At 34.5% G+C, this 15,479-nt stretch overlaps 1 protein-coding gene across 7 annotated transcripts in view; it reads left to right on the top strand.

The window, feature by feature from the left end:
* CDH18 (cadherin 18) overlaps positions 1-15,479 on the top strand; it is a 530,347-nt gene that overhangs the window by 392,312 nt on the left and 122,556 nt on the right. For all 7 annotated transcript variants that reach the window (XR_009208059.1, XM_058421421.1, XM_058421423.1 and 4 more), the window contains 2 exons: positions 238-532; positions 6,958-7,077. Coding sequence is in view for 6 of the 7 variants with exons in the window: in XM_058421421.1 (XP_058277404.1) it covers positions 238-532; positions 6,958-7,077 (415 nt within the window). In the remaining variant the exon portion in view is untranslated. The remainder of the gene's footprint in view (positions 1-237; positions 533-6,957; positions 7,078-15,479) is intronic.

Genomic DNA, 15,479 nt, shown 5'->3' with positions numbered 1-15,479 from the left:
CAGATAGGTAACCCAAAAAATCCCAGTCTAAAAAATTAACTATGCTGGGTGGAAAACTACCCTTAACAAAATGATTGGGTTGCCAGAAAGATCATACGAGGAATTATGGCAAGATTTGGGAAGGGTGAAAACAAAATAAAAGGCTGCTAACAGTAATATTATAGTTTTATGTGCAATAATCTTTAATGAAATTTGTTAATTAATTTTATGTGATTTTATGTGGGTTTTTTTCAACAGCTGCATTCCAATTCTGACAAAGGTGATGGATCAGTCAAATACATTCTTACTGGAGAAGGGGCGGGAACTATATTTATTATTGATGACACAACTGGAGACATCCATTCAACCAAAAGCCTAGATCGAGAGCAGAAGACACACTATGTACTTCATGCCCAGGCTATTGATAGACGGACAAACAAGCCACTCGAGCCTGAATCTGAGTTCATTATCAAAGTGCAGGATATCAACGACAATGCACCAAAATTTACAGATGGACCATACATTGTTACTGTGCCAGAGATGTCTGAAATGGGTAAGGAAAACAAGCTGTTGATTCAACAATTTTTCAACAAGTGCAAATGCCCTGTTTATAAATACTGTTTATAGAAGTTATCATCTCATCATTGAGTGAATGTTAAATATATTGGAGTCTGGAAGAGACGAGAAGAAGACGTGAGATACAGCCCTGTATTTTAATTGTGACATTCATAGTACAACAACAGTATGCTCACACACATGCTAGTTGTAAGAGAAGAATCACTCTTAATCTTGAATGCTTTAACATACATTCTTTGGCAAAATGTAGTTTCCATTCAAGAAACAAGATGTATTCATATATCCTCATTCAACTGCACACTTTATAGCATTCACTGATGTCTACATGAGCAGTCTATACAATTCACAGAATTAAACACAAAGGAACAGTTTTTTCCTAGATTATTTTAGACATATGTTTATTTATCAAATTTCTAATACAGTGAACTGAAGTTCAAAAACGTACCAATCTTTGGTTTTCCCTGTTACATAGTTTAGATAGTCTTATTCTTTGAAGTACTGCACTATGAATTCAGTTTATTTAATACTACTTTGTTGTTGAAATTAGTTTATAACTTTCCTCTAATAGAAAAATTGCCAATAGAATTTTTTACAAGGACAAAATTGCAGTATTTCTGTGACTAATATCATAAATCCAGGACAACACAAACAATACATGGTTGTGTGAATTACTACAGTGAGTGTATGGAGCTTCCAGTTAGAATATTGTAGCTCTTTACAAGACTTCCTCAACTGTCTTTGATAATTCACTGTGGCACAAAGCTTTACTGTTAGAGTTGCAGTTCATTTCAGCATCATCTAAGCTTTTATCTCAGTTATGTCCCATTACACCACATGCTGTCTTAATGGCTATTTCATTTCCTTTAGCAACTGTTTCCAAAAATGTGTCACTCCATCTTTCTCTTTCTTCGGTTTTCCTTGCCTTTAATGGAAACCATTTTAATTTATTATTTCCTTTACCTTTAGAGGCATTTTACTTTCTGCATAGGAGGAAAGATAGTGGAAGAGAGATCAATATTATCTTCAAAATCAAAAGTAGCTAATGTAATAATTATTTATTTGAATTAAATTTATGAAATATTTCCTTTTTTTCATCTTCTCAATATTGAGCATTCTTACATGAATGTTAGTCATAATTTTGCAGTAATTAGAATCTATTCAACTACATCATACATGTTACTGTTTTCCAAATAATGATTTGAATAATCTTGGATGGTATTTTTTGTTGTAAAACAGAGTGGATTATGGTAAACAAATGAAGTTTTACTGGTAAAATAGAGAATTGATGCTTATGTTTTATAAAACAAACTTTACTGGTTGTACTTGAGGCAAATCATTAAAATATCTATTCCACAAAGCTTTTGTGTTGTGCAAATAAACCTGAATTTTCATATCCTCTCATACAGGCATTCCATTGTAGCTATATATTATATTTCCATTGCAAATTTATTATCTCTATTTTCTTTTTTTCTCCTATTGATTTGTTTGTATCTGTTGTATTCTGAAAGCATTTTTATTGTCTTCGATTTCAGGAAGACTATTACTACTTCCACAGGATACATTCTTTGTGTCAAATGATGGAGATACCTCTCTTACTTTTATTAGTTCTATAATTAGCACAGTTTTTTGACATTTTGCTGTGGAGTCTATACATAACTGAATTTGTTGATGTTATTCTGTGAATTTTTAAGAGGCCACGCTTAATATTTCTTCTGATTTTTTACATTATCATGTAAAGATCTTTCAAAGTTACTGTCTCTGCAACAGTTCTCATGCTAACTGGCATTAATTTTGATCTACATTATTTTGCTTAGTTTCAGCAGCAGGTTCTTGTTTGTCTCCTCAAGATCCTAGGTGGTATTTTCCCCTCAACTTGAACTTAATCTAGTTGTAAAAGCTGCAGGACCTTTATGGATTTTCTTTTTTCAAGTCACTGACAGGGAAAGGAAAGTTTTAAAAATTTTTTGGCAAATACTAGATCACAGTTTTCACTGCGACACAAAATAAACATACTATTTATGCTTTATGTACAATTCCGGTAAAGATGAAAGAAAGTGCCTAGTCAATGCCTTCAATGAAACTTTTCCCTAAAATTTGGCTCAAGAACCAAGATTTATATCTGAAATTATTTCTTCTGTAGTATGAAAAGCTCAGTTTCATTGAGATCTCTGTGCTCTGTTTTAAGGTTTATGAAAGTCATCTTTATGTATATTATAAGAAAATAAGAATATTTTTCAATCAAACTTCCATATGTGTTAATAGTAGCTGCAAAATGAGTGAAACACTCCATGTTAATTTTTTAGTGCTGAGATCATTTAGAAGTAAGACTAGATGACTTCTTGATGTCCCTTACAACTGTAACCATTCTGTGATTCTCTGATAAGAAGAGTATTCCCCATAAATTCTGCTTGATAAATTAATAGGCATCGTAGACTTTTCTGAACTTTTTTTGAGAGTATTCCAATGTGAGGTAGTCATAATTTCAGATAATCTGGAAGACAATATTGTTCATAAATATGATTTTATTAGAAGTGCCTATTTAACTTCCTGAGTTGTGAAACTAAATCACATTTTGTTGACTTGTCAGTGTTTTTAAACAGTACTAAGAATTATTTTAATTAGGAAGAGAACTTCTGTGTTTATTAAACTTCACATTTTTATAATTTCCTTTAAATTTTTTGTTCAATATTGATACATTTGGATTTTAATAGTACAGACAATTATGCAAAATCATGCATAAAAATTTGCATTTTCAATAGATATATTTTATGAGACTGCCATATTAAACATTAAAAATTTGTCTTCAGAGAGACAAATTGCAGTATTTCCTTTCAACTTTTTGAGATATAACTTCACAAAAAATTTCTTGTAAACTATTAAAAAAACAAAATAAATGGAGATATTTTGAAATAAAAATACAATTTAGTTCTCCAACTGAATAATCCTTTTTTTCCTACCAGAATAAAAGACCAATCTTACCAACTGGTGTTCAGAGCATACAGCTGTGTTTTACAGCTCTTTATAAAGCATTAACTAAGAAAACAGAATGCCCAAAATGTAGTCTCTGAAATGTAGTGGGAAAGCATATAAAATGGTAGTTGTACTCTGAATAAGCAGAGACTCTAGCTGGGGAAAAATAGTTATTTTTATTGCCTAACTGGAGTGACAAAAAACTGAGGTTTTCTAGACAGGAATTTTCACAGTAAGCTAGTAAAGAAATAACCAAGGGTATGGGTCTGATGTTCATATCTCTCCTCTGGTGTACAGAGAAATTAGACCCTTATATTTTGTATGTGATTTTTTTTTTCCCCTTAACATTTAAAATAGCAAGAGAGCAGTACTATGTAATTCTCCATCTAAATTCTTCATTACACCTAGCACGACAACAAAAAAATTATGCTCCATCTAAATTATAGAAATGTGTCCAAAACTGCGATTTGCTTGTCATGCAGATGAGCCCGAATGATGCTAACTCTGAAAGAGGTCATTGGAAGGTAAAAGTTCCCTCTCTGCTTTTTTTGTTTGGTTGTTTGTTTGTTTGTGGTTTTTTTTGTTTGTTTGTTTGTTTGTTTGTTTGTTTTTTTCCCCAAGACATTCTAACCTGCAGCTTTCACAAGCTGCCTTTCCTTGGTGCTCAGCAAATCAGGCAAAAGGCTGGTATGGGGATATCTTTTAAAATGTTGAACATGCTTGTGTGAGATAGTGAAGAAGTTAAACCTCTGAGGCTTAACTCCACAAGGAGCTAAACTCTCATTCCCCTGACTGAGAGTGTGAGAGGTAGGGTGGGAGGCTGAGTTAAAGTTTGTGCTTCTAAGGGTTCTTTTAGGTAGAAAGAAAACACTTTGCCACTATTTATACTAACTTGCTATTATCAGGTGTTCCTTGGGAGAGAGATACAGTTGTATTAAAAATTCACTGTGGCAATTTTTTTTTTTTTTTTTTTTTTTTTTTTTTTAATACAGTGGCATTCCATTCATGTTAAAATGACCTGTCAGCTACTTATGTGAGATGCTGCCTTTCACTGGTTCTGTTTCTTTTCACTCACATCAATGAGTTATACAAGCACTAAGATTCTTATAAAATACAGAGAGAGAAAGAAAGTCTTCAAAGAAGGAGAGAATTATGAAACCACAATATTTCTCTTTTTTTTTTTTTTCTGAAATAGCCAAAATATGTTTATCAAGTTCAAGACATATCTTGATTTCCTAAAATTCTGGGGAAGAGTGCTAATGGAAACTCCCACTGTTGGTAACTGTTTTTCTGGAAAAAGGAAAAGCTATAGACAAAAAATAGAGAGGTTTCTCAGCATTCTGGATAGTAAATTCTGATAGGTGACTGATTATACCAGTTGAATAAATATGTGTTTGTTTTACACAACTACAAAATAAAATAAAATTGTTGCGCATCTATAACCTATTAATCTTCAGTGATTCCACAAGGCTGAACTGTACAAGTTCCTCTCAAACCAGAAATTATTTGCGAACTGGGCTACAGAAATATATCATTACAGCATTTCAATGTCATAGACTAGCAGGGGGAAATGTCTGTTCCTGGAAGTGACCACTTATTCTATGTTTAGATAGCAAATAAATAGGGCTGAACTGATTCCTAGAACATTTTAAGAAAAATTACACAAACTTGAATTCACATTCGTTTTCCTTTCCACATGAACACAAATACAGTAGTTTAGTTACTTTTAACATTAACATCTGAATAGTTATGAACATACAGCTAGCTCCAGCTTGATTTTATTACAATATTCAACTTCAGAGTCATCCAGGTATCCTTAAACTTGGTTTGTTAATATGTTTATCTAAGAAACTGTATATACTTGAGTTTTTTAGAGATGAGAAGGCACTGTATTTAAGCATGCAGACACATTTGCATACAGTTTTACTAATTCTCCAGTAGAGATACAAGCATCAGCTCCTGGTGTCCAAGTCAGTGGGGTACACATGAATGAAGAGTTTCTCAGAGAGGTTAGAAATCAAATCTGTGAAGGTTTGCATGCTTAGTTTGCTGGATCTGAAGGGAGACTCCATGACTTTACATACTTCTAATTCAGGTGTACACTGAGGGTGTGTACCACATTAACAAATATTTCTGTGAAATAGAAATTGATCTAAGAGGCTGAATAACTGGAAATGAGAAACTGATGTCCATGCCATATGTCTTTGTGAAATCTTATTTCAGATTAGCTGTTGCCTGGTCTCTGAGACTGCATGCCTCTTAGCAGTCAGAATAAATCAGATGTGCTGCTCGAGCACATTTCCTGGTTTAGTTGCATCTGAAGAAATCTATTTAGCATGCTCTGAAATAGTTCTACAAGGCAAATCAAAGTGCAACAAGTAAAGGAGATCAAGGGTTTCAATTTAAAAAAATACTTCTCCTCTCCACTAAATGTGAAATTGAACACCCCAGAGTGGATACGATACTTCAGTAGTTAATTTAGATGAGAATCTCCTTTCCAATGCAGAGTTACGAGCAGCCTGTTCTGTTATCATGGTATTTTAATGCTGGACCAAGGAGCCTGTAGAAATCTGTGTCTGCATGGAGATAATAAACAAATAGAATGAGTCTCAGCCTTTATTAACTTGCAGTCTTACACCTACTGATTTCTTATGGGAAGTGTTTGGCAGTGATAGCAAAGATTCATCATTACATGCCTTGAAAAATACACTAAAATGAAAAAATCACTCTTCTCCATTCTATCTGTGCAGTAGTTATGCATTTTATTTTCTCATAAGAGTTGCTCACAACTTATCCGACCTAGTGATATGCTAGAAACTGTGATTTTATTCTTCTAGTGTTTTTATTACTAGCATAAAAATAATTGTCTTTTGAACTGTTCTTTCTAATTTACATCCCCAACAAGGTTCTAGCAGTTTTTTAATTTTCAGATCTTTTATGCCTTCCAATAGCTAGATTTTTTTTTTTTTTTTTTTTTTTTTTTTTAATTCCTTTAGCAGCTTCTATTCATTTTGGGGCATTTATACAAGTGATTTTAAATACTTCAACATTAATTTGTGTTGTGGATGAAGATAATCTCAAAGTCCATAACTACGTGTTATTTAGAAGTCAATATCAAAGTTTGGGGTCTATGTGTGTGAGCATATGTAAATATGCATGCCAGGTAGTTACTATTTATGTTTACATCTCTGTAGTTTATCTTTAAGTTTGTATGTATATAATCAATTTAAACATTCATATATAAAGACTTTTTTTTCAAATTGATGTAACTATTTTTTCCTTGAAAAATGATATAATGATAATAGAGAAAATGTTATTAATCTCTTAGTTTTAGAGTGTGAGGACTTTAGAGGTTTTTTAAAATGTATTTGAAAAGATTTGTCCGAAAATTTTAATTATTGCAAGTTAATGTTTATTTTCCTCTATACACAGGTACATCTGTTCTGCAGGTGACAGCCACAGATGCAGATGACCCCACATATGGAAACAGTGCCAGAGTTGTGTACAGTATTCTTCAGGGACAGCCATATTTTTCTGTTGACCCCAAAACAGGTGGGTATTTTATATTTCTGATTATATGATTTAGCTAATATGTTGTAGTTAATTAAGATGAAATGGTAGATGAAATGCCATGTACAAAATGCAGATATTACTCTTTTTTTTTCTTATTGTTTTTGTAGGCTGCTTCTTGCTTTAGCACTATGAAATGTATAAGTTGCTATGTTTTGCTGAGTACTAAAATAAGCCTGCTGTGCACAGAATTAATTCTGCATCATGTCATGATGTGAACCATTCAGCCAAACTGGAATAGCACTCTTACATCTTTTTAAGTCTCTGTTTAGGAAGTGACTAAAGTATGCCTAACACATTATGATTTTCAATGCTTTGTTTTGCCTGAAGGATAGGCTTGGGAGGATTATTGGATGTGTGCTTAAAACATGGATGTGTGCTTAAACTTCGTGATATACCAAAAGTACTTGTTATAATTTGTGGTTTTTTTAAAACTGAAGGTTTGCCATTTAACTGAAAATTCATTCTATGGTTTGAGTGATTTGAGAAGTAGAATGAACTGAAATATTTATGCTTAAACTCTATGCATGACCCTTTTTTATTTATTTTTTTTCCTACAAAGTATAAGTTATGTATCAAGTACCCAACTGTTTTATTTAAAGAGAGGAGAAATCTTTTTGGGGGATGGGAGTTGTTATTAGTTTGTGATATTTTGAAGAGCATTATTATGATAATGATATTAATATGATTATACCTTTTTAATGTGTATCTGAAATCCTCAATAATTGGTAAATATAAATTAAGAAAATATATTTTTATATAATTTTTGACTGTTTTTCCCTCTCTATATCAAAGTTTTAATACTGAGGTGGAAAAATGAAGCACATTGAACACACTAGTTTTCCCTAGCTAACTGTAGGGCATAATAATGACTTTTTAAATGTGATGAAGTGAAATAAGTATAGTGTAAATAGTTTTAATTTTATTGCTTTTGCATGTAAGTTTCTTGGCTTGTGTATATTGATCTCTGTGGTACTTGGAGGTGTACCCTGGTCTCATTACAAGAGACGTGTATCTGTGCCATCTCAGACAGCTTTGAAGTCACTGCTTCTTTGATTAGGAGACCAAACTCTGTGACTCTAAGAGGAAGGTCTGTCTCAGCCTAAAATGCTCTACGAATTTTTGAACTCATGATAGAAAGGCCTAGAATGGAAAATGAATGGTACAGTCCTCATGCTCCCCTTGTCCTTATGATACTTCTAAATATTACCCTAGTTCATATTTCTAAAACTGTTTAGGCACTCTGAGGCAATGGCCTGCATTTTTATTTTTATAATGGTGTAGGACATGTAGTCTGGAGCTGCTATTCAGTCAGTGAATAATCATAATGGATATTCTCTGTATCAAGTCTGTATAACACAAGAAATAGTATTGTTATAATGAAACAACAGATGGTAGCATATTTTCACTCATCAAGCCTTAGATTTTTACAATGATTTAATAACACTTTATGAACTTAAACTCTTTTTGATATTTGTCTAGAATATGAAAATTATTCTGAGACCATTGTCTATGAAAATGTGAAAATGAGGAAAATAGTGCAACAGTGAAAAAACAGGAGAAAGTTTTTTGCTTTTATAAGTTGCCTTTTTATAATTGTAGAATAGCAGTTAATTTTATTTGGCATTATAAAATGGGAAGAAGAAGAATATTGGAAAAGATGGGAAAGTCTTGAAGAATATTGTTTTTCACTGTGAAATTTCACTTTGAATTTTTGGGGTTTAAGATTAATTTTTAAAAATATCACTCTTCTGAATTTGCAAGCATTTCGGTGACCTACTTTTCCTATTACCTCAATTGTTCAGTTCCAGCTCAACTATACGTTACCTGGAAGTCTTCTGAATTTACACTTCCATGCAAAATCTTCCTTTACAACAAAGGAGGTCCAAAAGAGGGGAAAAGGGAAAGAGAAAGGTCCTGACATTCATGACCGAATGCTGTTTATGAAGCCTAAGGATCTCTTATCATGATCAGTAAATTTTCTTGAAGCTATCAGGAACAGATATCAAGCTCAAGTGTGAATACTCAGAGTCTGCTACTTCTAGATTAGTGCTTCCTATACTTGGTTTTAAACAACTTAATATCTGAAGACTTTAAAGTTTTGGATTTTTAGGAGCTTAGGTTAGAATAATTTAAATAAGATTATAGAATAAGGCTATAGAATTCATACATTTAAAGTATAATAAGGGAACAGCGCCAAATTACAAACTCTAGAGTAGGAAAAAAAGTGTAGTTTTGGCAAGAGAACAGCTTTGTCAGCTTATCTCTGGCTCTTCTCCACATACTCAAAATGGGACAAGGGTGCTGTGCAGAGAGAGTAAAACCCCCTGTCCTAAATAGACTGGAGCCTGAGCTCCTCCTAAGGCTGACCCCAGACAGCCTCAGCCTTATGGGCCAGGGCTGAAACCCATCATGAGGAATCAAAAGGAAAGAAACACTGCCCTGATCACGCTTCAGACTGAGAAAGCTCCTGCCTACAGGGCTGTGGGACACATATTATGAGATGCAGATAAGAACAGGATCGTGTAGACTTATTCTTGGATATCTAGAAGGAGGACCATAGGCAGGGAAAGGGCAGATTGAGATGGAGTGGGGAGAGAAAAGCAAGAGAAAATGGAGAGGTAAGAGGATAAAAGGGGCCGGCCATATGCAAACAGGCTTTGCTCAGCCACTATCATCTGGCCATGCCCTGTCCTGGATCAGCAGTCTGTTCTGTGTTTTATTATGCTCCATTTGTAACTCCATTTCCTGAGTGAAAGGTCTCCCTCTTGTATGGATGTGTGTGTGGAGATTTAAGTGCTAGCAGCTGGAGCAGGACAATGAGTCAAAGGGGTCTGTGTGTCTGGTGCCAGCAAACCGGGAAATGCGGACTCTGTGTGTATTACACGGTTGTCTGTGCCAGTGTGGTGTTACTACAGGGTCTCAGGCTAGAATAGCCAGCAAGCTGGATGAGTGTTTTGGGTGATGGATATCCATTTGACCAAAAGTCCAGACCAGAAAGTTCAGGAGTCAGCTGTTAGAGGAGCCAAGACCAGTCCAGAGCAGCTGTATGGTATGTGGTTTGAGAGGCCTGTTTGTAGCTGTGTATCTCTATTCATGAGGCAAAGGGAGACCGGGGAGTCAGGGAGCCAGATGGATGGCATTGGGACCAAGGGGTCCAGGTACTGTTACTGGATGAACTCAGTGTGTACGGCTGTGGGGGATCAGTAAGTGTGCTGAGTTGAGTGGAGATGTGTGACAACGTCCAGGAAAAAAAATGGGGTCTATACCTGGAGCTGGAGGACAGCTGCAGACCTCAGAGCTGAATGCCCAGATGGCACCAAGTGCAAAGTCCAGGTGTTGGCTACTGGATAGACCAAGTACAGCGAGTTACAGGAGACATCCATGCTGAGTTTGTGGGTATATTTTCAACTATAAACCCTCCTTCCTTCTGGTTGGCTGGAGAAGAATGAGGCTGTTTGTGCTGTTCATGTTAGAGTGCTGAGCTGTCCTATTTGTGTGTCACCCATTGCGTGCTGCATCTGTGTATGTGCTTTGTGGAAACACTGCTTGACCTCGCATTGCTTCTAAATCGCGGATTAAAAATAGGGAGGTGCAGCAACCTCACCTCCATCGGGCTACCGACAATCTAGTTTATCTGTTGATTTGCTCTAGGACCTGTGTTTTGTTTTATTTTGTTTTGTTTTGTTTTGCTTTCCCCTGGGGAAAAATTGTGAATTCACTGCATAGAAATTTGCTTCAACTATGTAATTTTGGCTGTGAATGTCAAAACTATTTTCCATGCATAACCCAGAGTTTTAAGATTTTCAAAATCCTTTGATATTGAATGGCTTTCTATGAATTGCTCTGTATTTTTGTTTATTAGTTTCTTTTGGTATTTGGCAGTGGAGTGTAATAGTAACTAGTTATGTAATTAATAATTACCTGCAATAGCCTCTACTGATTACTAATTGTTTTCCTCCCAACTGCAGCAAAACACTCTGCTGAAATTTTATAAATAAGAATGTACTAATGAGGCTGTCAAAAGAGAGGGAAGGAGTCAGTGTCTAGATATTATGTACATTTGCAAAGACCATACATGTAGGATTGTAAGTTTTCTTAAATCCAAATATTCATGGAAGCCCAGAAAACATGAAATGCTTATATTTTTAGAGTATCATTAACTTCTCTGTAAAGAGAAAATAAAACAAAAAGCAAAGTTATTAGTGAACAGTAGAGCAAATATTTTATTCAGATCTTTAGTGTTTTGAAATAGTTCTCCCTTCTCCTATTCACACCTTTTCATATATACATCCCTCCCACTGTCTTCTAACTTGGAGCATCTTTTGAAATGCCCAAATGTACATGAAGTCTTTTCCTGGAAGTTTGAACTGCAAATTCAGTAGACCACCTTTCCCAAACCATGAGGTCTTTTCATCCATAAACTTGATCTAGGATCAATCCTTTCTTGTTCTCTACCTGTGTCAAGTGTGTCTCATCAAACAGCAACTGCCAACATTTGATTGGTAGCTAAGCCCCAGGACCTCTTGTTTTCTGAGGAAACCTCAGATTAGACTATGTGCTTTTTGTTGCAGCTATAGCAGCCCACTTTCTATTGCCACGTGCTTTGGGAATGGAAGAGAAACCTGTAGTCCAATTCCATTGCTTACATGGTAAATCCTCTCTGGAGTATGTTAGTTCCACACAGCTCTTCCTAGGTACATCTGTCTTTCTGAACAAAATATTCAGAGTGAGGTAATCTATAGGACATATGTCTTTTCAAATCAGCAGTATTGCTGCAACTGTTACAAAATAAGAGATAAAACCTTAATTCATTGCAGTTTTGAATTTAAGTGTAGACATTGGCAGGATGGGAAACGTTTGTCATTGCACTGAATGTGGAAAAAAACCTCAGATATTTGTATTTATAATGTTCTGCTGTTGCAGCAACAATATTACAAAGATCTTAGCAACGTATAAGATTGTTTCTTGTTATACTTTAAGATATTAAATAGTAAAGAAACATATATTTCTATTTATCAAATAATGTTACTGCAAATTAGTCAAATCATGAAGTGTGAGATGGGTGTCAATCTCCTTCTGCTTTCTGTCTTCACAAGATATGAACAATAGCTTCAAGGATCCCTAAAAGAAATTTACTGATTATCTAGTTTAGTTCCTGACTGAGAGCACAATACAAATGTTCAATAAGCATAGTCAATGACTGAATAGATTCTTCCAAACATAGAGATGTGCCTCATAAGAACCAATTGCCCACACTGGAGGTTCCAGACTTTTAGTTACATCCATAACTATTCCTATACATTTTTAAAAGTTCTGGGCTATAGTTCATATGGGAATGGCAGATTTTGTGACGTTACAATAATTAGAGTGTAATTTTAGGGTTGCATATGTAGTCCTCTGCAAAACAAGAAAAAGATATTGTTTATCAAGTTATTCGCACATTTAATAGTGCTAAATAAGCATGAATACTTTAAAATATAATTAAGTAATTAATCTATTAAATTTATTTTAGTGGTGAGATATTAATTATTAATTTAATGAATTCAGGCCTACTGCATCTCCTTTTAATAGACAAGATAATTTATATTAATATAAAGACAAATTGAATAAACTTTCCAGTTCAAAAAGAAGAGCACTCTTTCCATGCTTTAGTAGAACGGCCTGTCATGTTATTCCAGATAAGAATCTACTGTCCTAATTGAAATAATGATAAGATATTCCCTATGTCCATGCGTACATAGAAAATAGTATCAGTTAAGAAGATAATTTCAGAAATCAATTTCTGTCAATTTCTTGAACAAGCATCTTTATTTTTCCTATTAATAATTCTTACTTCTTTTCTTTGAAACATCCTTCTTAGTGACATCTCTTTAAAATGAGCAAGTTTACTGGAATTAGTAATTACCTGCTGAAATGCAGGTTGGTTCATATTGGACTGCTAAGTGAATATGAAAATGAAATATGTGTGGTTATCTCATTGCTTTCTGCTCAGGGGCTCCAATATTATTTAAGTGACCTTACAGTACTATAGCAGTATCTTACATAAATCGAATGTTTTTGCTCAGAAGGATTGCCTTATGACAACCCCCAAAATCCACAGCCAGTTCCCATATTCCTGTAGTGGCCTTAAAGTGAACTTAACTTTGTCTATCACAGTTTTTGCACATGGAGTTTTAAACTGTAATTGGACACTCTGTGTGTTAAAGACAATGAAGCAGGTGAAGGGTCTGGAGCACAAGTCTTATGAGGAGCAGCAGAGGGAGATGATATTATTCTGTCTGGAGAAAGGAAGGCTGAGAAGAAACCTTATTGCTCTCTACAACTCCCTGAAAGGAGTTAGAATATAGCAAGGTGGAGGTATGTTTCTTCTCATAAGTAACAAGTCATAGGACAAGAGAAAATGGCCACAATGTGGCCAGGTTAGATATTAGCCTTAGGTTAGATATTAGGAAAAAAAAATTCACCAAAAGGGTTTTCAAGCATAAAATTTTGCTAATGTCACATTCTGCTTGAGCTAGATAAGGAAATATATATGATGAAACTTCAGAATTTTACATGTGCAGAACACTTATTTATACCATTGGTGAAAATTCCAGCTTAATTATATGTGATTGGTTTCAACTCATTATCAAGGTGAGGTCACAGTGAAGAATTAGTTTGAAAGTTTAGTTATTTTAAAGACTGATACATTTTTCTAAAACTGTAAAGTATTAAAATAACTTGATTTTGTGCATGGGTACTGAAATTCTCTCTTGAAGTTCTAGGAACTGTAATTCATATTCATGTTTTCATATGTTTGATTTCCCTTAAGGAATTTCTGAAATGTTATAACAGAAATTACATCTCTAGTGTAGACCTTTTCCAATGTCTATGCTTCACTGACAAGAGGATCACTAGGAATTCAAAATCAAATTTTGAAAGAGACTTAAATTGTTTTTCTGATTCCACCAGGTACTGTACAGTGCACTCCTTCATTCCTGAAAGAATAGAAATATGTACTTCATCTGAAAATATTGTCATGAACACTTGTGTGAGAGTGTCATCTGTCAGCTTTCAGCTAAGAGTAAATATTGTAATGTCTATTGCTTTCAATTTTAAGTAAACATTGGATTTTCTATACCTGCAGTTTTGACACTTAAAAAAAAAAAAAATCTCTGGACAATGGACAGTTTTCTTTTGTTTTCAAAATACTGATATACTCCCAAGAGTCATTAGAATAATAACTCAGGCCATCAGACAGGCAGAAAAATCTAATGTTTCTTTTAGATTTCTAGGGACTCCATTATGCTACAGTTAGAGACTTTGAGGGCATTAGTACAACTAAAAATGTTGTTGCTTAGACCTTGTTTTCCATTATCATGGAAACAACACAGAAAGTCCTTTGCTAATCAAAAGTGTACAAAGAGGAGGAGCAAAATACTCTGTTTAGTTTCTCTTAGGGTGACTGATATTTTCTGGTACATCCCTCTTATGTATCCTTATGCAATTTTTGGCATCCACATCCAGGAAACTCTGTGGTGTGCTTCCTGGATCAGGTTTTGCAGGGCACAAGACAGATTGGACACTCATCAGGAACAGTGCTCTGGCACTGTATTTTTTTGCTTCATACCTACCAACACTTTCTCTCCAAGCATCCATCATATAATTAAAAAGGACAGGCATAGGAGGCAGACAAACTGGTGAAAAGAGATTGCCTGATGTTCTAACCCTGGTTTTCTTCTCCTGTGAGATGAACCATGAGTTTTGGAGATTGAATTCAGAAAAAGGGAAGAAACTATTCCTTGTTTTTTTCCTCTCTTATTTGTTTCTGTGTTTGTTATTCTTTCCCCATCTGTTGGTATGAACAACTACTGTGGAAAATCTTTGCTGCTCTTCAGCCACAAGTTGTTCTGAAATGAGAGCAGTGAGGCGTACATGATCATGGAAGATAGATTTTGTTGCCACATCCTTTATGGTCTTTCTCTTAGATATAAAATTGCTCTCTGTTCACCATTTCAAGTCTTTACTTTTACTTTCTAGTAGACATTGGAAAAGGTTCCTAATCTTGATGTTTATTAGGCTTGGCTTTTCATACTTCTAGACATTCACATCTTTTCAGAGGTACTGAGGGCTGTAATGAGTTTGCTCTATTTTAAAGGTCTGAAATACCATGCTGTATCTATTAGAAAAGTTAAAGATCTTGATATGAGGAAAGAATTACATTGCAAGTGCCTGTAAAACGTCTGTTTTTCTAGAGTAGAACTATTTTTACAAGCATGTTTATTTATCTCTGTGTCTTTGAACTTTACACAAGGGAGATATGAACCAATAATTTAATTTGTGCATTTAAACAAGGCAGGGTCATTCATTCAAACAAAGTATGAAAATTACATGTGTGACAA

The sequence above is a fragment of the Hirundo rustica genome, chromosome 1 (genome assembly GCF_015227805.2).
Source record: "Hirundo rustica isolate bHirRus1 chromosome 1, bHirRus1.pri.v3, whole genome shotgun sequence".
In the NCBI taxonomy this organism is placed as follows: domain Eukaryota; kingdom Metazoa; phylum Chordata; class Aves; order Passeriformes; family Hirundinidae; genus Hirundo; species Hirundo rustica.
Note: the sequence above shows the minus strand (reverse complement) of the source record. Positions and strands in the feature narration are given on the sequence as shown.